This window comes from Thamnophis sirtalis, unplaced genomic scaffold (genome assembly GCF_051295495.1).
Source record: "Thamnophis sirtalis isolate CommonGarterSnake01/CBP01778 unplaced genomic scaffold, rThaSir2_p1.2 scaffold_14, whole genome shotgun sequence".
Classification (NCBI taxonomy): Eukaryota; Metazoa; Chordata; class Lepidosauria; order Squamata; family Natricidae; genus Thamnophis; species Thamnophis sirtalis.
Window position 1 is genome coordinate 48,804,360 of NW_028261394.1, and position 25,557 is coordinate 48,829,916.

General features: G+C 58.5%; 1 protein-coding gene across 2 annotated transcripts; it reads left to right on the forward strand.

The window, feature by feature from the left end:
- Positions 1-1,887: 1,887 nt before the first annotated feature.
- Positions 1,888-24,580, forward strand: CPNE7 (copine 7). 2 transcript variants are annotated; one of them, XM_087728617.1, is made up of 16 exons: positions 1,888-2,271; positions 6,575-7,353; positions 14,349-14,531; positions 14,909-14,983; positions 15,089-15,163; positions 16,534-16,617; positions 16,972-17,061; positions 17,487-17,585; positions 17,975-18,061; positions 18,361-18,420; positions 19,263-19,396; positions 19,626-19,680; positions 20,500-20,551; positions 20,854-20,987; positions 22,619-22,855; positions 23,476-24,580. In XM_087728617.1, exons 2-16 carry the CDS (start codon positions 7,183-7,185, stop codon positions 23,611-23,613), a joined length of 1,674 nt encoding a protein of 557 aa, XP_087584743.1. In that variant the 5' UTR covers positions 1,888-2,271; positions 6,575-7,182; the 3' UTR covers positions 23,614-24,580. The 2 variants fall into 2 exon arrangements, with proteins under 2 accessions (XP_087584743.1, XP_087584744.1); XM_087728618.1 differs by having other exon boundaries at positions 1,888-2,266.
- Positions 24,581-25,557: the final 977 nt, after the last annotated feature.

Sequence of the window (25,557 nt, forward strand, 5' to 3'; positions counted from 1 at the left end):
GTCACCTTGTCCTCCCATCTGCTCAGTTTGGTCCCACGGCCTTCGGACTAAAGCAAAGGGTTCCCGTCCATTGTCCGAGCAAAGCTGCTCTGATACAGCTGCTCGTTCTCCGCCTTCTTTTTCCTCTGCTTTCTGAGATGATGGGATCCGAATTGCTCACAGGATTCCTTCTGGTGGGAAGAGCCACCTTAGTCTCCAAATGCCAGAAAGAGGTTTGGTTTCCAACTCACCAATGGGATTCAAAGGCAGAAGCCTCTGGAAGGTTGGTTAGTCAGGAAGGGGCTCCAGACTCCAGATACCTGGCAAGGTTCCTGTCATGGCACCCAGAGAAGAGACGTCATCGGAGTCCTTTCGCCATCTGTAGGTGTCTGGAAACAGGCCAAACTTCCCAGTGGTGCTCAAGGCGCCCGAATTGGAGGAGGAGGGGAAGGGGCTGGCTAAGGAAGGCTCTCCAGCCACCATGGCTCATGCATTGGTCATGCTCAGATGATGGATGCGTCTTAGCTGTCAGGAACAAATCCTAGTTAGGGATTAGAAGAACATGTTCAGTCTCGGTGGCTTCAGCTCTGACTTCCACAGTGCAAATACAAACCACATCTTCCAGAGTTCTGGGGATGCGCAAAGAATTTGCAGCTCTCAGTTGTATCACCGCAGAACACCTGAGCACACAGAAGCCCACTGAGGAGGGAAAAGCACCCTCCAGCTGCTCTCTGTGTGTGCATCATTGTACATGTCGAAAGTGCTATTCAAGTTACCCGGTTACATTGATTAAGATCCAGCCAGCCTTATTTTTAGGGAAAACGTGGCAATTGTCTGGAGTGTGCTTACATGCGCCTATGTGCCGGGAGACATAGCAGGTGTGGAAGGGGGCCGAAAAGGAAGTGGTGCCTGAGGTGCCCTTTGGAGAACAACCTGTGGGTTCAGGAATGACCTTCAGATGAGGGAGGGAGGCTGTAAAGATAAAAGGAAGGTTGCAGACTGGCAAATCTTCCGTTATGCATCATACCTTTTTTGTTCCTGAAAAAGAGAAAAACAATAATGTGCGTCTTATACAAAAGCCAGAACGCTATTGAGGAGTGACTCACAGTGATCTGCTGTGATGGAACAGATAAAATATTATTTCTCCAGAGTGGAATGGTTCGGTTGAAAATATGGTTCCTGAAATGAGCAGAATCCGGCTCGGCTCACTGAATCACAGAGAGCTCCAGCCTGGGTTTGCTGATTCGTTTCGTTTGGGTTTTTTTGGGGGGGTGGGGGGTCCAAAGCCAATAATGAATTGTGCTATCCTTGTATTTTAAGTCTTGTTGCAGGTGTTTCTCTACACTTTTAAGATTCGTTTTAAAGTGATGGTTCTCTCCTTGTTCCCTGAAATTAAGACCCCAGCCCCATCACGGGCAATCCAAGGGCCAGGAAAATATGGACCTATTGAGGCAAGGCTTTCTTCCTTGCACCTTAATTCAGGGGGTGGGCTTCTCAGGGGAGGGCCTGGGGGGGTGGGATGCACCAAAGCACCTGGTGGGTTGCATTGTTGATTTATTGCTTTATCCTCTCTGGGCTGAAAGGCAGAGTACAAAACATTGTGCTAAGGACCCGCACTGCTATGTATGACAATGTTTTTATGTTGCTCGGGGCAACCAGGTATGTGATGCTGCATCTGGGGGAACATCATCAAAAAAGGAAGATAGCAAACTGGCCATAAAAATCACCCTCAGGCACCCGGCCTCCGAACGGCCCATCCCTCCCCTCCCCCACAAAGGGTGGATGGAGCAATAAGGCCACTAATGAAACCATCTGTCTGTCTGCAGAGCCCCGCCCTGGCCAGGCAGAGGCTCCACCCCCACCTGCCAGGGCCAGCTGAGTTTGCCTCTGCCTTTCCAGCTGCCCTGGCCCTTGCCCTAGTTGGGGGTGGCAGGGGTTCCCGCAGCCTGAGACTAGCATGGCAACAGCACCAGGCTGTGGTTTAGGAATGACCAAGTCTTCGGGTGGGCAGAGTCCCGCTGAAGCTGCTCTTTGCTCTCTTGCCTGGCAGTCTTGTTCCTCTTGGATCTCAGTCCTTCCCTAGTCTGGCCTATGAAGCCCCTGCCTGGTTTACGGCCGATGGGATCCCGAATGCTGTGCAGCTGAAGAGGGTCGACTGAAGCTGGAGCATCCGTAACTCGGAGCCCACAGAGTAACAACACCTGCAAGAAAGCAAGATTTACTCCTTACAGGCAGATCGGAAGTATTTCGGAGGTGTTTCTGCATTAATCTTTTCTTGTTTGGCTGTGTAAGGTTGGCTATTATTTTATTTTTATTATTGTTGTTATTGTTGTTGTTATATACACAGCGATGTGAAATCACAGCTGCTGGTTCTTTAGCTGGTGTTGGCCTTCATTCGTGCTGAATTTTTCTCCAAACCCTAGGAGGTCGAAATTTGGGGTAGTGTTATGTGTGGATCCAAGCAGGGTGCTTGCGATGGACAGATGGGAATTTCTAAGTGCTGTCCAAAATGTTTCTGTGTGGCACTCTGTGTGCCAATAATCTCCAGGAACACCACAGCTGGTTTATGCCATAATCATTCAATTTCAGTTTTTAGATCTTGATACTCTGTGATGATGATCCCCTGGAGTTCTTTGTCTTCTATTCTGCTGTCCCTGATATTGCCATATACATTATCCACATCTTCCTGTTTTCAACTGCAGTTAAATCTGGTGTATTATGAGCCAGCCTTTATCCATTTGTATTCACAGTATTTTAATCTGCCCCTTCCCAGCTTCCTTTTCAACTCATACGTTCTCACCAATTGTTTATTACTGGCATATGTGATAATTTTTACATATGTTCCAATGAATTGTTTAGGAGACTGTGTGGTGCCGTTTATTATCTCTGTGATTTTCTTGCATGAGCTGAATGTACAATCTACTGTTTCTTCTGCATTTTTTGCACAATCTGCACATTTTAATATTATTTTTACGGTTGGTCACGCAGTCAGCCAGATGTTCAGACTGAATTTGGCATTTTTGTCCATGTATTGAGTCCCTCCAAGTGTTTGAGATAGGCAGATGTGGTTGTTTGAATGGTCTTAAAAGAACAATTGCAGAATGTAAGCTGTTCCAAATGAAACTGCATCTATAAAGTGTATTTATTATTTATTGTGCATTTATTGCTACAGCTGCTGTGCTACTCCATTGCCAAAGATACATAAACCTCGCTACAATTACCGATGCACATAATGTGCTAGTATTCAGGAGTAGCATGATCTCCCTTCTCCCCAGACGCCTTTTGGTGAAGAGCCCTATTTCTCTGGTTCTCCCAAAAATGTGCTAAGGGGGTGGGATACAGGGTGTCTTGGCAGGGGAAAACGCGGAGAGGCCCAGAGCTGGCAGGCCAGGACCCCCGTGTGTGCCGTTGGGGCCTGTTTTGGGGATCCTGGAAGATGGTGAAGATTGTCCCTGCCTGCAGTTTGAAGACTGTTCATTCTGCCCTCCAGACAGGAAGCCCAGAGGGATGAGCCCCTGCAAGGAGGGCTCTGCTCACCAGCATCTCCCAACTTCTTCCACAAATAGGTTTCAGGTGAGAAGCCTCACTGGAGCCTCTTAGACACGGAACTTCCCAAGCAGCAACGGGGGAGCCCCAAGAAGGGCGTTGGGGGGAAATGAGCTGCCACAGGAACACTAAGGAATCCATTTAGATTTCAGCTGTCCTCAAATTTAAAACATGGTAGCTGAACGGAGGCTGGCTTTGTCTCTCATGACATCACCAGCCAAGCTGGTTGTAAGATGGGGGAGAGACGGAGAATGCAAATTGATCGTCGGAAGGAAGGGATCGGGCCCTGAGAGGCCAACTAACCTCAGAAGCCCCTTTTGACTGGTGATTCTCAAGAGCAGGTTAGCGGAAGGTTCAACCTCCGAGGCAAGCCTGGTGCTGGACCTGCCCTAACCGCGCCTTCGCCCACGTTGCTAGCCCGGCCGTCGCGAGGGGCGCGCGGGGGTCGCCCGGAGCGCTCCAGGAGAGCTCGGAGCCGCCAACGCTCCTCCGGCGCCGCTCCGCCTCCCCAGCGTGCGCGGTCAAATCGAGGCAGCGGCAGAACCGGGGCTCCTGGAGCGCCAAGCGGCGTCTCCCCCGGCGGCGCCGGAACCCCCGGCCACCCCGCGAAGGAGCGGATGGACGGGCTCCAGAGCGTCGGCGAAGGCGCGCAGCTGCATCTGGTGAGAGCGCAGGGGCTGCGCGGAAGGCAGCGGGGAAGGCAGCGCGTGGCGGGGTCCAGGCGGGCAAAGGCGGGCTGCGCCCCAAGCCTCGCACCGGCGCCGAGCGGGCAGAGGCTCCCTGCCCCCAGGGCTGCGGGGACCGCCAAGGGCTCAACGGAGAGTCCCCGGCGCAGCCCGGCTGGCAAGAGCCCGACGCTCCGGCCGGCTGCAGAAGCGGTGAGTCCGGCGTGGGCGGCGGGGAACGGGGGGCGGCTTCCCTCCCTCTCCCGCCCGGAACTTTCAGGCGGCGGCCGGAGGGCGCCCCACGCTCCCCTCTCCCCGACGGGCCGGGCTAGGGAGCAGGCTGGGCGGCGGGCGCAGCGGCAGCAGGGGAGGCGGGAGGCGGCTGGGCTCCTCGCCTTGACCGAAGGGGCGGCTCCGGGCGGGCGAGGACGGCGGGCGTCAGCGCCCATCCGAGGCCAGTGGCTGCGCGGCGGGCTGGCAGCACCGGGATCGGGTTCCGGCAATGCAGGTTCCGGACAGGGAGCCATCGACTCTTGGGCTCCTGCATTGGCCAAAGGCAGCACATCGGGGTCTCCCTACAGCCCCCTCCCCGCATGTGATGGTGCCCAGGGCAGCCTTGCTGCAGCGGCCACCCCGTCTTCCTGACCGCCGGGAGGGAGGGAGGGAGGGAGGGAGGGAGGGGTGCGTCTCAAAGGAGCCGAAAGGCCGGGCTCTCCAGAAGCCGCCCAGGGGATCCCAGGGATCTGGCCTCCCCCCCCCTCCCCCCAAGTTGTCTGGATGTTATTTGGTTGTGTGGAAGGATTCTTCTCAGGGAAAGGAGGCTCCTGTGGGGATGGCGCTCCTGAAGGCTCTGAGATGGGGAGGGTGGCGTTTCTACCATGGGCCCACTTGGGTCAGTGCAGGAGCAGCCAGGAGGGCAGAGGCATTCCCTGGGCAGAGGGAGCTTGGCTTGAACCTTGGGGGGGGGCTTTTTGTTGGATGAGCCCAGCCGCTTCGCTTGGGATAAGTTGTCATACTTTGCAAATACCCAACCTGGATTAATTCAGGGGTCACAGCTGGTGTGTGGTGGAAAGTCAACCCCAAGTTTAGTTCAGAAGGTGCTTTCCTGCCCCCCCCCTCCTTGGTGAGCCTTGGCCTGTCTTGGCTGATTAAAACTCCACATGTGGGGCTGGCCTACGTTGGCAGCAGAGCACACGCATGATCACGGATGTGCTGGTGGATGATTTGATGACGTCACTTTGTGGGACTCAGCAAGAGATCCCCACCCCAGCCGGTTCCTGTGTGGAGCAGGGCCCACAATTCTCAGGAAGGCCAGAGGGAGGGAGGGGCATGTGAGGAAGACAGTTGTCCACCCAGAGCCACTGACAAGGTCAGGCACCAACCAGAGGAAGAGCCCCCTGCCCTTCGACCCAGGGACCCCCTCCCCTTCCTGGACCTCCTGCTGTGTTCCAAGTGCCCTCCGAAGGCCCCTTGTCAAAGGGATCTCCCAGAGGTCCAGGCTGCTTCTTCCAGTCCTCCGTGGGAAGGAGCCGGGATTGTGCACAAGGCTCTCCTCTCCCTCCGGCCAGAATGGGCCAAGCAGCAATCAGGCAGAGAAGTGTGGAGACCAACTGAGTTAGGGTTGTTGTAGAGTCCACTGGGGGCTGCTCCTGGTGGGCTCTGGGCCGTGGCCTCTGGCCTCCCGGCCAAGCCCTGGGTATTACCAGCTGCCAGGTTTGTCCCACCCGAGCAGTGGGGCTCCTTGCCACGTCCCCCACCCTCAGCAGTCACGTCCTGTTTCGAGAGCAAGGCACCTGGGCCCCCCTCTTAGGTTATCCGGAGACAAGAGAGAAAAGGGGGCAGGGAGAGGAAGGCAGTGGCTCTTCAGCCTTTTCAAGGTGGGGGGGCTGGGGGCTGGCAGACTCTCCTCCCCCAAGAAGGGCTGCCTGTCCGCCCTGGGCAAACCTCCTGACTAGCTCCCGACCAGCACCACCTCCAGGTATGTGCCTTGGCTGTGCCATCAAAGTCTTTGGGTTTTGCCATTCCTGTGAGGTGCAGAAATGTCAGGATTCTGGCTGCGTTTGGTTGGATGGAAGGATTCTTGTCCGGAGAAAGAATTTTTCCAAGTTCTGGCAGGTTAAATGAAAATGCAACAGGAGGGAACCGAGGATGGCGAAAGGGCAGATCCCAGAATGTTTTTGCAGGAGAGCAGCTGAAGGTTAGCAGGATCTGACACTCCCGTTCTACCTTTTCCGGCACCATCTGGGCTCTTGGTTAGCCAAACCAGCTTCGGTAGGCAGCTCCTTGCGCAGGATGCAGCCCCTGGGCCAGCCCCCAAAGGGCAGCTGTGTGTTGAGGTCTTGGGCTGCCCCTTCATTCCCCTGTGTTTCTTCTGGTACCCACAGGCCACCCTCCGCCTGGGCAGGACAGCCCTTCCACGAAGGAGCAGGGAGGCTCCCTGGGAAGCAGCTTCCGCTCCAGTGGCAGCGCACGTGGGCGTCTCAGCGTGGTAGGCCCCTCTTCTGCTGGTTCTGCCGAGGGGGAAGCCTCGCCACCCGGGAAGCTTGCAGGCAAGAGCAGCTTCTGCTGTTGGGGAAGTGAAAGGGGGGGGGGTCCCTCCTTTCCCTGTCTTCACTTCTTTGGAGGCCAGAAGATCGGGGGTCCCCACCCCCAGACCCAATTTCTACAGAAGCCGGGCACATTTGCACCCAGGTGCCAACAGCATCGGAGCTGAGTGGGAGCAACATCAGGGAGAGGAAGAAGAGCCACCGCTGTTTAATTTGCTCTGAGAAAACCTCTTAATTAGCCTCATTTGGCAGCTCCCCAGCAGGCACCAGCGCAGACCGAGGAAGCGGGCATTTGGCACTTGGGGATGCTCTGAGCCGCCAGCCACTGAGCGTCATCGGGCTCCGCTGCTCCCAGCCCCACCGCTTGCTGGGTGGACTTGGGCCGGGCCTCAGTCTCCTGCCGGGCAGCCAGCTCTCCCCAGGCACCAGCCCTGCTGCCAGCCAGAATGAACGAAGTCCTGGACCCGGCGGCCAACCTGGGTGTGGTCTCGGCCACCACCTGCGTCTCCAAGGTGGAGCTCCGCATCTGCTGCAAGCACCTCCTCGACCGGGACACCCTCAACAAGTCGGACCCTTGCGTGGTCCTCCTCATGCAGTCCCAAGGACAGTGGGCAGAGGTAGGTGGGGAGCGGCTGCAGGGAGGGCGGAAGGGAGGGAGGCAGGGGGCGGCTGGAGACGGGTCCAGAGGAGAGCAAGCTGGGCAGGACCATCCAGGGGAGACCCTTGCGGCCAAAGTCCCAGCAGCGGCTCTCTGTCCTTCTGGGCTCACCCGTCTTCCCTCTGTCCTTTCAAGCAGCTCCCCAGCTCAGGGTCCTTCCAGTCTGCCGGCTGGACGGAAGTTCTCATCCCCCATAAGCAGCCAAGTCGTTCCAGGCTGCTCAAAAGACCGACCTTTTAGCGGGTTGGGAAGGTGTGCTCCAGCCCCCTCACCTTCTCTCCACAAATGAGGGACAGGTGCGTTGCAATCCCATTGAGCAGCCCTGTCCCCGGATGAAGGTCTCTGTCCTTGCAGGTGACTGGAGATGGTCGCCCTGACTTTCGGAAGCCCCAGCATCTCCTAGGGATCGGCTGAGATCTTTCTAGCCGCCTGTTTTTCAGGGCCAGCAAAAGGACTCGGATGCCTCTCATCCACCTGGGGTTGGCTCCCTTTGGGCTTGAGGGTGAGGGTGCTGGTTTCTTCCTTCCTTTAAAGGAAGACCAGAGAACGGGGGTCTGTAGGACTCAAGAGATCTCGGGAGGGGGGGGTAATCTGTGGGTCTGGGGCCAGAGGGGCAGAGAAGGAGGACTGGGCACAGACCAATTGCCTGCTTCCACCCAAGAGCACGAAGAAGGGTCTTTTCAGGAGGAGGCGTAAAGCCCTCACACCTAGTAGCAGCACAGGCATGAAAGTCTTTAAGGGATCTGCCCGACTCCCTTCCTGTAATCAGTTCGTGTTAATGGACTAAGCCGGCTAAATGGAGGGAGCTTTGCCACTTGGCTGGCTGCTCTGAGAGTTCTGCCTTCCTCCCTGAAGGTGGCCTGGCTCCCCTCTTGGGGCCCCCGGGAGGGATGAGCTGCCAAGGGCTGGTTGCCGTTTAACAGGTCAGCTGAAGCCTAAAAGGGGTGTAGATGCGGAGGTGGCTCCCTCCGGCCGAGCAGGAGCTCTTGGGGCTTTCCAGCTTCCTCTTCCCTGCTTCCTCCATCCACAGTGGAGGCCAGTTCTGCCCTGAGACCCAGAGTTAGGCTGCCTGCAACGCTGCCGAGTCTGCTTGGCCCTCGCAAGGCCCCAAAGTAGCCTCCCCAGATGAAATGCACCGAAGCAATGCAGCAACCCCTGAGGCTGATGGGGCAGAAGGCTTCCTTGGCAGGGCTCCCTCTCTGCACTTAGGAGAGGGGAGAAACCCTGGTCTCTGCTGCTGTTGCTGGCCGTGCCCTGGATGGAGCTGGCCCTCCGGCCCCCTTGCTAAAGCCCCTTCTCAAAGGCTCGGGACTCCCGCATCAGAGACTTGGGGGGAGAAGCTCAGAGTCCCCATTGCTTCCGGCATGGGCCTCAGGGCTCACCTTCTGCCTGGGCCCTGAGTTCCTCTCACCCGCAGGGGGCCAAACCCAACCATTGAGCCGGGGCTTGTGCATCTGCTGTGTGCATCCCCCTCCTCCAGTCCCCGGCGTGGCTGGGTTTGCCTGGAAAACCTACTCAAAGGGGTCGGGGGGAACCGTGCTCTGGCCCCCGCTTTGGGCTCCCTGGCCTTGGGGCCCTACGGCGGGAAGAACATTCCCTGCCACCCGGCAGACTTTGTAAGATCTCTGTCCATGTTCGGCTCATCAAGTCAAAACAGATCATCCAAGAACCAAGCCTGGAAAGGGGGCTTAGCTGTCATCAGATGCCACTCATGTCCTACTTCAAAGAGCCACACCAGAGACTCCTCGGGGCACTGCAGAGGGCGCTAAATGCCTGGCACCTGTGGGGGCAGGGGGCACTTCTTCCTCGCCTGAATGTGAGCGGGGGCTTCCTAAGGACGTTAAAATTTGCCGACGGAAACTCCCTGCTGCACAAAAGCACCCTTCCCATCAGGTGTCCAAGCCAGGGCCAGTATTGCTGTAAATATTTTTTTTGGGGGGGGGGGGGGAATCAAGCTGCAAATTCCAGTCAGCAGGAATTGACAGAGGCCCATTCACAGCACAAAGTGGTCTGATCTAGCCACGGGGTACTTGCCCTCCACGTGCTGCCTTGGCACTGCCCCCGAAGTGAGCTCCCCCAAGCCATGGCAGTCACCCCTTAAATCAGGGCACGGGTAGGCAACCCTCCCTGTCCCATTGGCCCTGTTGCTCCACCCTGTCCGGAGCCCCCCTGCCTTTATGCGCGTGGCAGGGGCAGGAGGGCTCTGCCAGGCCTGCTGGTTGCCCCAGTCTGCCCACGATTCTCCTCCCGCTTTCTGGCACATGGCTCCTTTGCCAGCCTTCGGGGTTCATTGCCTGCAGCTTCAAACACTCCTGAGATGTGAAGGTTTCCTTCGTCCTCTGCTTGAGGCTCCCAGACAACATGGACTGGCAATCTGGGCTAAGCTGGGCGGGCCAGGAGACAAGGCAAAAGGCCTCCCCCAGCCCCACCTGGGCCTTCTGTGGGGCAGAAGGAGCCTGGCTCCCCACCTGAAGGCTCCGGCAGAGGCCATGTAGGCAGGGCCTTTCGCTCTCGGGGGGCAGTGGGGAGGGCACAGCCAGCAACGGCGCTTGTGGCACCCATGGAATGTAAAAGGGGGCGTTTTGCAGGGGCTGAGCAGGGCCAGTCTACAGTGTCAGCCCTCTGCTTTGGGGCACAGATCCCGCTGCCTTCCCTTGGGGGAGCAGTGAGCCTCGTCGCTCGGATGCTTCTTGCCGGCGAAGGGACTTTCAAAGACGCTTCCAGGGACCCCCAAAGCAACCTGCTTTTTGTGGCTGCTCCGGCACTGAAGCCCAGCAGAGGAAACCTGCCTGCCTCACCTGAGAAGTTGGCAGAAGCTCCAACAGGTGATGCACACAAGGTCTCCCTTTGCAGGGTTGGGGTGAAAAGTAGGGTGATGTAGCGGAACGGCTGAAACAGCCAAAATGGCTGCCTGAACGTCAGTGACCTCCCTCTCGTTGTTTGGCTGTTAGCTGCAAGGCCCCGGGTGAGCCTTGAGGCTGATGAGCTTCTGGAAGCTTCTGGAAGGGTCGCTCCCCCACCCCCCAAAGTCCCATGCTCCTCTAGAGATGGGGCTCCGGAATCCTCTGCCTCCCACTCCCCATTCAGCGGTTGCTGCTCTGATTTAGTTCCATTTCTGCTCCCTCCTCTGGGTGTTTTCAACCCTCTCTGGATCACCTGTCCAGAGCTGGATCCCAAAGCGCTGATCCCTCCTGCATCCAGGCTGAGCCTCACAGAGAAGCCCGGATTTCTGGCATTCAGCACCCCAGGAAGGAGAAAGGGGAGAGCCTCTCTCGCCTGTCCGTAGGCCTTCAGAGGGAAGTTTGCACAGCAGATGGCCGCATTTCTTTAGCACGGCCAATCTTGGTGAGCAGCCCATCCCTAAATCCAAGGTCCCAACGGATCCTGGAGCCCTTGAGAAGATATGTACCCATTTAATTGGCAGCGAGGCTCTGCACGGTCCTTCTCTTTCATCCAGCCAGCTCTCCTCTGAAGCAAGCACTGATTGCCTGTTGCTTTGTTCCGAAGCCCCAGTGAAGCCGAGAGGAAGTGGAGGAAGAGCCGGCTGGGCGTTCAGAAACAAGACAGGCAGCTGGCCTTCAAAGGCGCCGCCGGGGAGGGGGGAGCAGCACCTCCCTTGGCCTGCGGAGAGAGCCCAGCTCCCCCCTCCAGCTGCAGACCTCAGGGCCTCCACAGAAGCCTGAGATATTGGGGGGGGAGCTGGTTCCAAGCTGGGGGTACCACTTAAGCCCTCCTGCCCAGGGGCAGATCTCGGTTGCCTCGCAGGTGGATCAGTCAGCTTAAGATTTGTCCGCTTTGTGAAAGGGAGGGAGAAAAAGGCTCGGAGCCTGGAGCAAAAAATCAATATTGAAATATCGCTCTATTTTCAGGGGAGCCGGCTGTCTTTGCCGATGTTAACAGCCACGGAAAATCACTTTGGCTGATGTCCCAAAGGGCTGCGTCGCCTGACATTGATAAAGTTACCATTTCATGCCAGGCATTATTTAGAAATCCCGAGAACCCAGAGCAATAGGGGGCAATAGGTCTGCCGTGCTCCATGAGCCACCTGCCCCTCGGTGCCTCTGGCTCCCTTGGAGATGGGAAATATTTGTGGCCTTGTCCAGCTGCTGGGGAGCGGTGGGGGGGGGGCTCCCTGGGCAGCCAAATCTTTGGTCTCGTCACCTGCGAATATCTGTCGAGAGCCCAGGGCTGCCCTCTGGGAGGGGGGCAGTGACACACATTTGATTAATCAATTAATCCATCAGTCATCCCAGAGGCTCAGCCCACGCAGGGGGGCTTCCTGCCTGCCGTACCCCTGCCCGCAACAATCCCAGCGCAGGGCATGGTCCTTCCAATGCCCGCCGGTCCTTGAAATCATGCCACACAGGATCCTCTGCCCCCACTCCCCAAATCTGGCCCTCGATCCACCCACTGAAGGCTTCCCAAGGAAGCTGCCTGTCCCTTCCGGATCGCAATTTGCTGCATCCAACATATGGGTCACGATGAGATGGATTAAAGCTCCACTGAAGATGAGCTGCACGGCTTACTTTGAGGAGATTATCTCTGACAGTGGATCTAATTAACAACCCCCCCCCACTCCTTGGGAAGAAGATAGTTGGGGAGGGGTAGAGAAAGGGGCTTTGGGGGAAATCAATGACGTTCCCTCCCACTTGGCTTGGCACACCAAAACCCAAGCTGACCAGGAGGGGCAAATGGGCGTCTCTGCTTTGTTATCCACAGGGGCAGCGGAAGCTTGGCATGGCCCATCTTGTGGCCGGTTGCAGATAAAGAGTGAGGGTACCACTGGGGGGGGGTGTAAATGTGTGCGCTTGAAAGCCACCCCTCCCACCAGAAAATGGCTGTCCTTAGCCTGGAGAGAACTTTTGCCTTAGCCCAAGAAAGCTGCCCAGATCCAGAGGGAGAAGCAGAAAGAAAGAGCCAATAAACCTCTTGGGCATCTCTTGTCTGTCCTTACCCACCTACCTCTCTCCCTCTCTCCCTCCCTCCCTCCCTCCCTCCCTCTCCCTCTCTCTCTCCCTCCCCCCACCTCCCTCCCTCCCTCTCCCTCTCTCTTTCTCTCTCCCTCCCCCTATCCCCCCCTCTCTTTCTCTTTCTCTCCCTCCCCCTATCCCCCCTCTCTCTTTCTCTTTCTCTCTCTCTCCCTCTCTCTCTCCCTCTCCCTATCTCTCTTTCTCTCCCTCCCTCTCTCTCTCTTTTCTCTTTCTCCCTCCCTCTCTCTCCTTCTCTCTCCCTCTCTCCCCCTCCCTCTCTCTTTCTCCCTCCCTCCCTCCCTCCCTCCCTCTCTCTCTCTCTCTCTGTGCTGCACTATGAAAAAGACAGAGAAGGCTGGACACTCTCTGGCTCTTAAGAAAAGATTCTTCTACCTGCTCAGCTTCCACAGGCTTTTAGCAGCAAAGGGCTCCTTGGCTTCCGGCATCTTAACAATTAACACATTTCCTTCAGCCAAAACCTTTCTGGCGCTGGCCCAGGGTTCCTCCTGCCAGGGCAGATTGGCCTGTATTTAAGATGCAGCCGGGCTCTTTGTAGCGTCTGCATTTCTCCTCCTCTGACAGTGATAAGGCATCGGTAATTTCCACCTGGGTGCTGGTGAGAGGGAGCTGGCGCCCCCTCCCGTACAGAAGATGGGCAGGAAATAGAAACCCAGGCAGGTCCAGGCGCTGAAACTTCATAAAGTTATATCAGACGCGTAATCTGATTTCCTTTCTGAGAAGCTGCTTGACTGATGATTTGCGTGGCGAGAACAAAGTCAGCACCAACTCAAAGCCAAAATGGCCTTTGGCAGAAGCTGCCACCTGAGTCAGGAGCTACGTGGTCCCCCAGAAGGCGGCTTCTCCTCTGAAGAGCCGGCAAAAGGGGAGGCAGGTTGAGTTGACTCTCTGCCATCCTCTGGCACGGGTGGCAAAGGGCCATGGCCCTGCAGGAGCTGGAGTGCGCCCAGTTGCTGCTGCCCCTAACAGGCCTTGCACATCCCTGGCCCACAGCACAGCCGGAGGCTCCTTCAGCTGCAGGTCCAGGAGAGACTCACCTGTCCCCCAGCCGTCACCTTCCACAAGAAAGGCCCAATCCTGCCCCAGCCGCTCCTGGATAAGCAGGCTCGGTGGTGCCTCTGGAGAGAGGGAGGGGCGCCCAGGGGAGCCCGGTGGCCAGGCGCCTGCCTGCTCCTTTTCAGCCACCCTCCCATCCCGCCAAGTCCCGAGGGTGTAGATAGGTGAGCGAGACGGGCAGCCTCTGCTGAGCAGCTCTGCCAGCCCCACTCTTGCTCCCCCCTCCCCCCGCCAAGCCTCCCTTCGAAGCTGGGATCGGTGCCCGGGAGGCTCTCATGAGCGTTTCCCCGGCATTCCGCTCTCCCGGACGGCTCTTGTTCCTCGAAAGTTTAGGCGAAGTTTTCCTTCTTTCCCAGCCGAGGCGCAGGATGACCGAGCCCGCTTTCCGAAGGGAGACGCGCTGAGGGCCCGTCCGAAGAAGTCAAAGCCAAAGCGGGGGTGGGGGGCAGAGGCGCTGCGCTCCAGCCAAGTTGACTTGGGAAGGGCGCGCTCTCCGCGCCGGCTTCTTCCGCAGCCGAGGCTCCTTCGTGGGGCCGCGTGGGAGCCCCGCACTCCGCGTGCTTTTCCCTCCAGAGCATCACCGCGGCCGCCAAGCGGCCAAGGGCCCCGCCGGGAGCCCCTGCTCAGGCTCGGAAGGCGCAGCCGAGAAGCGCCCTTTGGGGCAAGGCGGGCGGAGCGCTCAGGACGCGCAACCGGAGGTTGAAATCATCTGGGCCGGGAGAGGGAGTCTCGCTGGGCATCCCAAGCGCAGCGTCCCTTCCCGGGCCTTCTTTCGGGGCGCTCCCCTGCCCAAGCCGGGCCCGGCAGCGGGGAAGGCGGGGAGGGGGCTCTCTATGTTCTACCTCTCTCTGCCAGGCTGAGCCTTCTGGGCTTGGTGATCCCGGGTGACGCGGCCTTTCTGTGCCTGCAGGTGGAGAGGTCCGAGGTCATCCGGAGCAACCTGAACCCCGTCTTCGCCAAGGTCTTCACGGTGGACTATTACTTCGAGGAAGTGCAGAAGCTGCGCTTCGAAGTCTACGACATCCACGGGCATGGCGGCCCGGGCACCCACGATGACGACTTCCTGGGGGGCATGGAGTGCACGGTGGGGCAGGTAAGGCGGGGGGGAGGGGAGGGGGCAGGAGCCGGGCTCTCGGCGCCGAGGCCTCGACGGTCAGCTGGGCTAATCTGCGAAGGAGCCCCTCGGAAGAGGCCGCCCCGCCTTACAGCCCGCTGCGCCTCGAGGAGGGCAAGACTCTGGTCTCGCTCCCGGCAGAGGGGTGTCCCTGGCAGGCATCGGGTTGGCCTGCAGGAGAGGCCCCCGCGGCTGCAGACTCTGCCCCCACCGCGAGGCTCAGGGCGCCTCCTTCTCCGCCGGGTAGGGAGCCAGCCTCGGAGCAGCGACGGCGGAGAAAAGGCTCCCCTCGGTGGGCCCAGCCCCGCCCCCCCAAGAAGGGTCCCGTCCGCCCACCTTTCTGCTCCTCCTTGCAGATCGTGGCCCAGAAGCGGGTGAGCAAGCCGCTCTTTCTCAAGTACGGGAAACCCGCCGGCAAGTCCACCATCACCGTGAGTGCCCCCCCCCCGCGCGGAAGGTTGGAAGTGGAGGCTGGGGGGATGCCCTGACCGACAGGGCGGGGCCTCTGAAGGAGCCTCTCTCGACCCTCTTGACAGGTGACCTCGGAGGAGATTTTTGGAGACAACGGCTTCGTGGAGCTTTTCTTTCGGGCAAAGAAGCTGGATGACAAGGTGGGGGAGGGGAGGGGCTGGCTCTTCTCCCTTGCGGGAGGTCAGCCTGGGGAGGGGAGGGTCAGTGCGGCCACCCTGGGCCTGAGAGGGGCAGGCAAGGGCAGAAAGGAACAGCCATGCTGCCATTCAGACAGGTGAGGGTGGATAAATTGGCCTGGACAGGTGAGTGCCAGTACAGCCCCCACCACCAGGGCCCCCCCTCCCCAGGAGCAGGCAGCGCCCAGTTTGGGGAGGAGACGGAAGCAGCTGCTCATCCCTCTGTCTCCCACCATCTGCTCAGGAGCTGCAGGGAAGGGCCAGGTGGAACAGCAGTTTCTATGAGGAGTGAAAAACTGGCATCAGGAGCAAACATCTAGCAAACAGGCTCTCTGAGTGCCTCTGTGTGTGTGTGTGTGTGTGTGTGCCTGTGTGCCTGTAATCAGAGCCATCCGTGCAAATTCGTCATCTTACGTGACAGAGATAAATCAGGCTGGCATCAAAGCTGTGAAATTGAATATGAATGCCTTTTTTAAAAAACGAAAAAGGATATTTAAAAGTTGAACAGATGGAGCCGGAAGCGAAGAGGAAGGCATGCTGGAGAACGTGCTGGATGGGGGTCTGTCGGTGGGGAAGGGGCTTCTGCCGTGGGGTTCACTCTTCTCTGCCAGCCAGCCTGCATGCAAGGCAAAGCCCCCCCCCCCTTTACCTCCCAGGGCCTGGGGTTTAGGGGACCCCTCTCCCACTCACCCCCTTCCTTTTCCCAACCATCCAATGAAGTGGGGAGTGGTCTTCAGACGCCAAATGAAGAACAGATCCAGGTGGGATTGAGGAAAACTCCCCAGGTTTGGCCAGCCCTGCAACAGCCCTCATGCCAATCAAACGCAGGTCAAATAGAGCAGTGTTTTTCAACCTTGGCAACTTGAAGATGTCCGGACTTCAACTCCCAGAATTCCCCAGCCAGCGAATGCTGGCTGGGGAATTCTGGGAGTTGAAGTCCGGACATCTTCAAGTTGCCAAGGTTGAAAAACACTGAAACAGAGGCTCCGTCACACAAGGAGACGCCCTGGGTGTGCCTTGGAATAAGTTGCCTCCTGCCTGTTTATAGTTTATTGATTTGTATGCCGCCCACTCCCGAAGGACTCCGGGCGGCTTACAATAAAACAAGAGAGGGGGGATAATACACAAACAACATATTAAAATATACAACAGTCACAATTTCCGGGGGGCTGGATATTTCGAGAGCCCCCCGGCCTGCTGGAGCAGCCAGGACTTAACAGCTTTGCGGAAGGCTGGGAGGGTAGTAAGGGTCCGCACCCCCCAAGACCCCAGGAGCCTAGAAAGAGCAGGAGAAGAGCCCTCCCTTGATAAGAGGTTAACCCTCTCTCCCCTAGGATCTTTTCAGTAAGTCAGATCCCTTTCTGGAAATCTACCGGATCAATGATGATGGAAGTGAGCAGCTGGTACACCGGACTGAGGTAAGAGCCCCCTCCCCTCCTAGGGTCCAAAGGATGCATTCCCAACCCCCTTGCTCAGAGAGGAGAGAAGCTACTCTTCATCATAAGCTTCTGGTCCTCATGGGGAAAGAAGGGAGGCCCTGGGTCCTCCACGCCAAGAGACCCTCTCCAGCTCACTGTAGCAATTCCCACCACGGCCGTGGCCCTGGGGGCTCCTCACTCCTCCCTGCCCCCTTCAGGTCAGCCAGAGGGGTTCAGGGAGCAGAGGGGAGATGCAACTCTTGGGGTCTGAGTAGGAAATCTTCAGGCCCTTGTGGACAGGGACCCCCCCTCCAGCCCCCCCACCTTTTGAGACCCTGTGCTTGTCCTTTGCAGTTTGTCAAGAACAATCTGAGCCCCATCTGGGAACCTTTCAAGGTCTCTCTGAACTCTCTCTGCAGCTGTGAAGAGAAGCGGAAGCTGAGGGTGAGGGGTTTTTTTCTGGGGGGGGGGGTGAAGGGCCACCCGCTGATGCCCTAAGCCAGTGTTTCTCAACCTTGTCAACTTGAAGATGTCCGGACTTCAACTCCCAGAATTCCCCAGCCAGCGAATGCTGGCTGGGGAACTCTGGGAGTTGAAGTCTGGACATCTTCAAGTTGACAAGGTTGAGAAACACTGCCCTAAGCCAAACCCAGCCGCTCGGGCTGCATCTACAGCAGCGCCCCCAGCAGGCGAGGAGGGATGCTTGCCGAGAGTGGGGATAGCCCACTTCTGAGGCCAGCCATGCGTTGCTGCCTTGGGCCCCCCAAGATGCCAGGCCAGCACCCTCCGGCCCTGGGGGAGGGGGGTGGGGTGAGGAGTCCGGACCCTGGTCAGTCCAGGGGTCCTGAAGGTCCGTCTCCCGCCTGCAGTGTGTCGTCTTTGACTACGACTCCCGAGGGAAACACGACTTCATCGGAGAGTTTTTCACCACTTTCGAAGAGATGCAGAAAGCCACGGGGGGCAACAAGGTTGGTGCGCAGGGAGGGAGCCAAGCACACAGCCGCACCCCCGGGGATCTCCACAGCTGGGGAGGGGGCTTCCTGGAGAGAAAGCAGCCCCCCCACAGGGGCTGGATGGGGCTGGTCAGCAGGGATAAAGAGAGAACCCCTTTGCGGTGGTTAAATGCAGCACTGCAGGCTGACTGCTAGATCAGCAGTTCAGCGGTTCAAATCTCACCGGCTCAAGGTTGACTCAGCCTTCCATCCTTCCGAGGTGGGTAAAATGAGGACCCGGATTGTTGTTGGGGGCAATATGCTGACTCTGTAAACCGCTTAGAGAGGGCTGAAAGCCCTATGAAGCAGTATATAAGTCTACTGTTATTGCTATTATTGCTATTATTTGCCCCCTTCCCCATCAGATCCAGTGGGACTGCATGAACCCCAAGTACAAACTGAAGAAGAGGAACTACCGGAATTCGGGCGTGGTCATCCTCCTGGACCTGAAGGTAAGTGGCTGGTCCATGGGTCGCCCCCCCCCGTCACCAGTGGGGGTGCGTGGGGGCTGAGCAAAGGGGAATCTAGGGAGCAGAGGGGCGGGTGATGGGTCTGCTATGAATACTGGTAACCCAGACAGGCTCTTGCCCCCTCCCCCATCCCATCTGAGGGCTGCAGCAGACCGGGCCCCTCCTTGTAATTCTGCCCACTGGGCTGCAGACCTCTTGCCCTGTCTTGGGCACAGAGCTGGGCTGGCAGGAAGCAGCTCTCCTCTCCTCTGCTTCTGGCTGATGCCCGGATTCTCTGGAAGATCCACAGGGTTTACTCCTTCCTGGATTACATCATGGGCGGCTGTCAGATCCACTTCACGGTGAGTAGCTGCGCCCAGACTCCCCGGCTGGCCCAGAGCAGGCTGAGGGCCACCAGAGCCAGGCAGGGGCACCTCTTGGGGTCTGGGGGCTCGTTTATCAGTTCTTCCTTTTCCTGCTTAGAGATGGGCCCACCGTTGGCTCTTACCCTGGCAAAGGAGAGGCTGAGCACCCGGGGAGGGGCTGCGGGCTTTGGAAAAGTGGGCTTTACCTTGGCCCTCCAGGCGGGCTGGGCCCCCGCCAGGCTCTTGGTCCCCTCCGCTCCTGGCCATGGCGGTTGGAGCGCCCTGTTGGCAGCCGGCACAGATTCCTCTCTTTCAAAACAAGAAGCAGGCGGCAGATTGCGTTTTGAAAGAGCATCTCCTTCCTGGAGTGAGTCAGTTCCAGAACATGGCAAGGAACAGATTGCTGGCTCGGGGCCCGCTTTGCTCGCGAGGGCATGCGCCGGGCAGCATCCCAGGAACGAGAGCCCCTCACACGCAGGAGGTGGGCGCGTGGGCAGTGGGTGAAGAGGGAGGGAGAGAGACGGCGGCGATTCCTGTTTCACTCCGACTTCAGGGCTGAAGGGGTGAAAATGGCCTCTGCGGGATTCTTCCCGTTAGTTGATGTCAGTTTCTCTTCACTCCCCCCAACCCAATTGGGGCAGGGACCGATCTGAGGAAGTTCTCCTCTGCCTTTCCAGATGTTATGCCTCTCCGGGGGTGGGGTCCTGTGCCTCCTCATCTCAGACCCCGTGGCAAATGATGGGGAGGCCAGGGTCTGCCCCCCCCTTGATTTCGCCCCAAAGCTAGAGAGACCCCCCCTGCTGACTCCCTGACCCCTCGGCCTCTCTCCCCACCCCCAGGTGGCCATTGACTTCACAGCCTCCAATGGGGACCCCCGAAACAGCTGCTCCCTTCACTACATCAACCCTTACCAGCCCAACGAATACCTGAAGGCCCTGGTGGCCGTGGGGGAGATTTGCCAGGACTACGACAGGTGACATTGGGGGAGGGGCAGGGAGGATCTTGGTGTTGACAGGCTCTGCGGGACTTTACACTCAAGGAGGGGGCTCCCTCTGACCCCCCACCCGGGCCAGCTAGCGTTCTCATCCCCATCTCTCCCTCCCCCCCATGGCCAAATCGTTGGGGAAATCCAAGAGGGGGTCTTGGGTGAGGGGCTTGCAAGCCCTTTGCAGACAGAGTGACCGGTTTCTGCCTCTCCCCAGCGACAAGAAATTCTCTGCCTTGGGCTTTGGAGCAAGGATCCCCCCCAACTACGAGGTAAGTCAAGGGACCTGCGTGGAAGGAGACGGGGGGGGGGGGCAGAGGCATCCTGGCCCCCATTGGAGAGGCGCTTGGGCGTTGTCCCTGTGGAAGGCTGGGCCTCCAGTGGGTGAGCTGCCATCACATCATCCCAGCTGCCTCTTGCCCCCCCTCCCCCCGGCCTTTCCTTTTATTTGCCTTTATAAGAAGACCAAGACTTTTGGGGCAACTTCCGGAGGTCCTGAAGGGGCTGTTCAGCCTTAGGGCCCCAAAAGTTTCTCAGCTGCTTTGCTGCCCTGAACTTAGCACTTGGCTGGCCAGCCCTTCTGGGTGTTGGAGTGCCCATCCAGCAGCAGTGAAGCAGGGCAAATCAGCCCTTGTGCCATCTCTGCATCCAGCCCCAGCCTCCTGCCACCGCCAGGACCTCCCTCCAGCTTCTCTTGCCAGCCGGCTGAGTGGTAGGATCCCCCTGGCCCTTTGACAGCTCCGAGCCCTCCGGGATACCAGAGCAGCTGCCACGGCTTCCATCCACCAAGCGTTGCCAACAGGGCAGCCTCTGAAACAGCGGCTGGAGGAGGCTCCACAATTAACCTTCCTTCCCTCTTTCCCTCCCTCCTTCCTTCCCTCCCTCCTTCCCTCCCTCCTTCCCTCCCTCCTTCCCTCCCTCTCTCATTCCCTCCTTCCCTCCCTCCTTCATTCCCTCCTGCCTTCCCTCCTTCCCTCCCTCCTTCCCTCCCTCCTTCCCTCCCTCCTTCCCTCCCTCTCTCATTCCCTCCTTCCCTCCCTCCTTCCTTCCCTCCTGCCTTCCCTCCTTCCTTCCCTCCTTCCCTCCCTCAGGTCTCCCATGATTTTGCCATTAACTTCAGTCCTGAGGACGATGAGTGTGAAGGTGAGGTCACAGGGGGCTTCTGCTCCTCCTGCCTTTCTGGGTGGCATTTTCCCTGGTGCTTCTCCTGCCTTTGCCAGGCCAAAAGGCCGCTGGTACCTGTGGCTGGGGGAGCACATCTCCTCTCCAGCCCCGCCCCTTCTGGACTGAGGGAAGGAGGGGCCTTTGCAGAAGGGCCCCCCAATCTCTGCCTGGGGGCTTTCCCCTCTGCTCTTGGCTTAAGTTCAAACGTTCTCTTCACTTGGAAAGAGGCCCCCTGCGCCCCTCCCCAGCAGGGCCCGCTGAATCTCCCCCCTCCTCCCTAGGCATCCAGGGGGTGGTGGAGTCTTACCAGAGTTGCTTGCCCAAGATCCAGCTCTACGGCCCAACCAACGTGGCCCCCATCATCTCCAAAGTGGCCAAAGTAGCCGCCAATGAAGAAAAGACCCAGGAGGCTTCGGTGAGTGTGTGGGAATCGGCAGAGACATTCCGGGTGACGGTTGGGGGCTGCGTCTCCTCTGGCCTTGGGGTGCCCACGTTTGCTGGAGATTAAGCTCCGTTGCCAAACCTCCAACCAACAAGTTCTCCCTCCGTTGGGCCGAAAAGTAGATGCCAGGCAGGCAGGGCTGTGGCGGTGGGTGGGTGGGTGGGCTCCTTGCCTCCTTAGGTGGAAACATTGGACGGAGCGGGAAGGCTGAAGAAAACCGAGGGCCCCTTGGGGCTCCCTGGCTTCCTTCCAGATGTTTCATGGCCCAAACTGGGTAAGAGAACTGATGAGGATCCCTAGTTGGGTCTTGAAACGCCTGCAAGGAAACAGGAGCTCTGAGGGGCCCAAAGACCCCCTGAGGTTTCCACCCTCAGCCTCAGAGACTCTTCTTGATTGGTTTGAGCAAATGTCTCCCCCTGTTATTGACAGGTGCCAGGTGGGCGAGGACCAGGGCGAGGCTTCTCATCCTGCTCATGGCAGCTCTTGGCAGGCTGACTAAGTGGCTGGAAGCTTTGCTGCCAGTCTTATCAATTAATGGTGGCAACTGATGGGTCCGTCCGCACGGCCTGGGGGTGTGTGAGTGGGTGGCGGGAGGGAGGGAGGGAGGGAGGGAGGCTGGGCTCCCAGCAGAGAAGGAAGGCCAGGGAGCCCGAGGGGGAAGCAGAAGGAACTCTGTGGAGGAGGCAAATCCGGTCCAGCCTCCTTGGACCTGTCCGTCACTGTTGGACTTTTGAATCAGCTCAACTGGATCAAGGAAAGCAAATGGAATTATAAAACAAAAACAGAACCCACGAATTACCTGATCCACCTGGTGGCATTTAATAAGACGGTTGGCTTTCAATTCCCAAGCTGACTTCAGATGGGAGCGAATTGCTCTGCCATGGAATCCCCGAAGGGAGGTTTTCAGGAGAACCTCCCCCCCCCCAGACTCTGGGCCCTGCAACGGGTCAGGGGTTGTGAGAAACCTCTTGGGCCTTTGCAGGGCCCCCCGTGGAAGGCAGCATCGCTCCAGAGTTAGGCCCACTACCAGGGGTGAAATCCAGCAGGTTCTGGAGAACCGGTAGCCGAAATTTCGAGTAGTTTGGAGAACCGGCAAATGCCACCTGGGGGGGGGGGAGGAAATGGAGATTTTGCAGTATCCTTCCCCTGCCACGCCCACCAAGCCACACCCACAGAACCGGTAGCAAAAAAAAAATCATTTCACCACTGTCCGCTCCGGCTGGTGCCAACTGGGGCTGTGCCTCTGCTGCTCTCCCAAGACTGTAGCCCTTGACACATGCCCAGGAACCCTGCAGCCCTTGCCCGAGGATACCCAGAGAGAGAGAGGCATTCCTCTGCTGGGAAGAAGAGGTTCCCCTCTCTGGCAGTTCACCCCTCCCCCATAATTCTCTTGGAGGAGGAAGCGCTGGGGGGGAGGGGGCCTCCCAAACATCTGGCTGCCCCCCCTTCTGTGTGTCAACAAGTTCGGTTGGGGGCCATTGGCTGCGAGGCTCATCCAAGGGGAAGAATTTGGGGGAGTTTTGTCTGCACCCCCGACTGTCCCCCCATGTGGTTCCTTCCGCCTCCCTCCTGCTCACTTCCTGCCCCTCCCCCGCTTTTCCCAGCAATACTACATCCTGCTGATCCTGACCGACGGGGTGGTGACCGACATGGCAGACACGCGGGAAGCCATCGTCCGGGCCTCCTATCTGCCCATGTCCATCATCATTGTGGGGGTGGGCAATGCCGACTTCACCGACATGCAGATCCTGGACGGGGACGATGGGATCCTTCGCTCCCCCAAAGGAGAGCCGGTCATGCGGGATATCGTGCAGTTCGTCCCCTTCCGAGACTTCAAGAATGTAAGTCCCCCCCCCTCAGGCAAGATGCCCCCCCCCCAATCTGGCTGCTCCTCCCTGATTCTGCAGCCATGGGCACTTCCAGCATGAAGAAAGGCTGCCTTGGATCCACTGGGTTGCAGGTTGCCCCAGGGATCCACTTGGGAACAGTTCATTTCCCCAGGCCCCTCCTGGCCTTCCCGCTCCCTCTTCCCTTCTCTCCCGGTGCTGCCAGGACCCTGGCTCCAGCCTCCCCCTCCCCCCAGGGCTACCCTGCCCCCCCCAGCAGAGCTGAGCAGGGACCCCTTGATGATGGGCCCTAGCTGAATGGGGTCCAGGCAGCCTGGAAGGGCTCTGCCCCCCCCCAAAGGATCTGGAAAACAGGGGGGGTGCAAACTGCTCTCCAGAGGTTTTCCAGCTGCTGCTCACCCTCCAGGAAAGGAGCATCCTTGCGCTTCATATGTGCCCCTTACGGGCCTTTATGTGTCCTAGGGGGGCCCTGTGGGGGTTTTCCTTGGGCATCTTTTCCTGCTTCCACTGGCGACTGAAATCTCTTGCCTTCTCCCAGTCCTTTCGCTGAGCAAAGCCGCTAGCATGAGCACCAGGCCCTGCCAGCTGACCTCTCGGCCTCCTTTGTCTTCCAGGCTTCGCCCACCGCCCTGGCCAAGTGTGTGCTGGCAGAGGTGCCCAAGCAGGTGGTCGAATATTACAGCTCCAAGGCCTTGCCCCCCCGCGGCCCCAAAGGGAGCACCCCCGGCTCTGCTTTGAACTCACCGCAGTGACCCTGCAGCGACCCCACCGGCCACCCTGCGTCTGTCTCCCCTCCTTGTGCTGGTCCTCCAGAAAGCAAGACCCACCGAGAGCTTCTCTGTCCACCGCCAGAGCAGGACGTCTCCTGCCCCCTCCCCCCCCAGCTGTTTGGGCCCCAGGACAGCGAAATTGTGCAAGAGGCCAGCAAGTCCAGGAAGGGGCCTGAGATGGGGGGGGGCGAATGGGGACAGAGAGTGGGCAGCCGGGCAGCAGGCGCTCCAAGTTAGGCAAAGCCAAAGGGGCTGCAGGATTGCGAAGGAAAGAGAGAGGAAGGCCGAGAGGGGAAGTGGGCGCCCTTTGCCCCTCATCATTGGCATCCAGATACATCCAGAAGGGCCCAGGAAGCTCCTCTTTGCCCCCCGCTTTGGTCTCCCCCAGGCAGGGGAATAAACTTCCATATGTTTTATAGCAAACAAATAAAACCTTTTGAAGCTGCTCAAAGGGACAGCAGAGACCCTCCTCTCTGCAATGGAGCCTCTTGGAAATGGGGGAGTAAACAGAGCAGGGGCATTCTGGGCAGGGGGGCAGAAAACAGAGGCACCCCGAGAGGCTGAACTTCTCAGGATGAGTCCTGAGCTGCTTTCCACCAAGGAGCCCGGGACCATCCCTGGAGGGTCCCAGCGCTTGGGAATGGAACCGCAGCACCGTCGGCCCTTCCCCCACCGGCCCCTTGGCAGAGTGGGGTGCAGCAGAGAGACCCTTGCCTCCCCTAGCCCCCCTCCCTCCTTGTGCAGAGAGGGCTCCGGTGGCGATGAGGCCGCCTCTTGGCGTGGCACAGGGGCACAGCCTGGTCAAAGGACCAGCTCCGTATTGCAAAGGTCTGTTTCACAGCCGCCTCCTGTGCACGAAGCGGTTTGGGTCTGGGGCCCCCTTCCCCCCCCCTGTGCTCCGTAGTTGTCTTTTGCTGTGACGTGTCGTTTGCTGATGGTTGCATGAGAAATCCTAAATGTAGCCAGAAAGACGGCCAAATAAAAGAGATAAAAAAGAGATCCCTGTTGTCCTTGAAACATCTTGAAACAATCACGGACTGCAAACTCAGCCAGGGTTAAACAGGACCTGCTTTGTCTGAAGTGGTGGAGGGTTTCCTGCCTAGGCAGGGGGTTGGGCTAGAAGACCTCCAGGGTCCCTCCCAACTCTGCTGTTCTTCTTCTTCTTCTTCTAAGAAGCCATTTCTGACTGGAGGCCAGCCTGCCGCATGCCCTGTGGCACCACTTGGTTTGTGCCACGGTTGTTGGGACAAAATGGGCACCTTGGTCCTTTGTGACCAACTCTGAAGTGACAAACTGCCTGCGTGGAAAGAGCCAGACTTCCGGCGGCTTCTCTACGGGCGTTTTGCGGAATGTAAGGACTGGCAAAAGGCACGGAGGTTTTAGGCAGCCACTCCACATCCCAGCCCCACTCAGACGAACAGACCTTCCGTACACTTGCAGGGTGATGCCCAGTGGTGGGTTGGGGTTGAACGCCCCCCCTCCCCGCCATCTGGAGGGGCCTCTTCTTGCAGCCGTGACTCCATAAACCTCAGCTTTTCCCAGCTTTTGCGCGGTTCAAAGGCACCGCCTGCCCATCGTCTGGCCGAAGTGTCTGCTTTGGAGAATTCAGGCCAAGTAGCCCAAAGCGAAGGGCAGAACTTCGCCTCCAAAAACACAGCGCCAAAGGAAGCCAGAAGGCAGCAAAGCGGAACACGGTGGCGCTTCCAATCTGGAGCAGGGAAAGCCGGATCTGCCCCTCAGGGACAGCGATTCAAGGACTGCAGGCCACGGCTGGAGCACCGCTTCCTTCTCTTGCTTAAACTTATTGCAAGGGCCGGTTTGGTGTTCTGCGGAAGGAAGCAGGTGACCCTGAGTTCTAGTCCTGCCTTGGGCATTAAACCAGCTGCCTGACCTCAAGCCAGTCCCTCTCTCTTAGCCCCAAGAAGG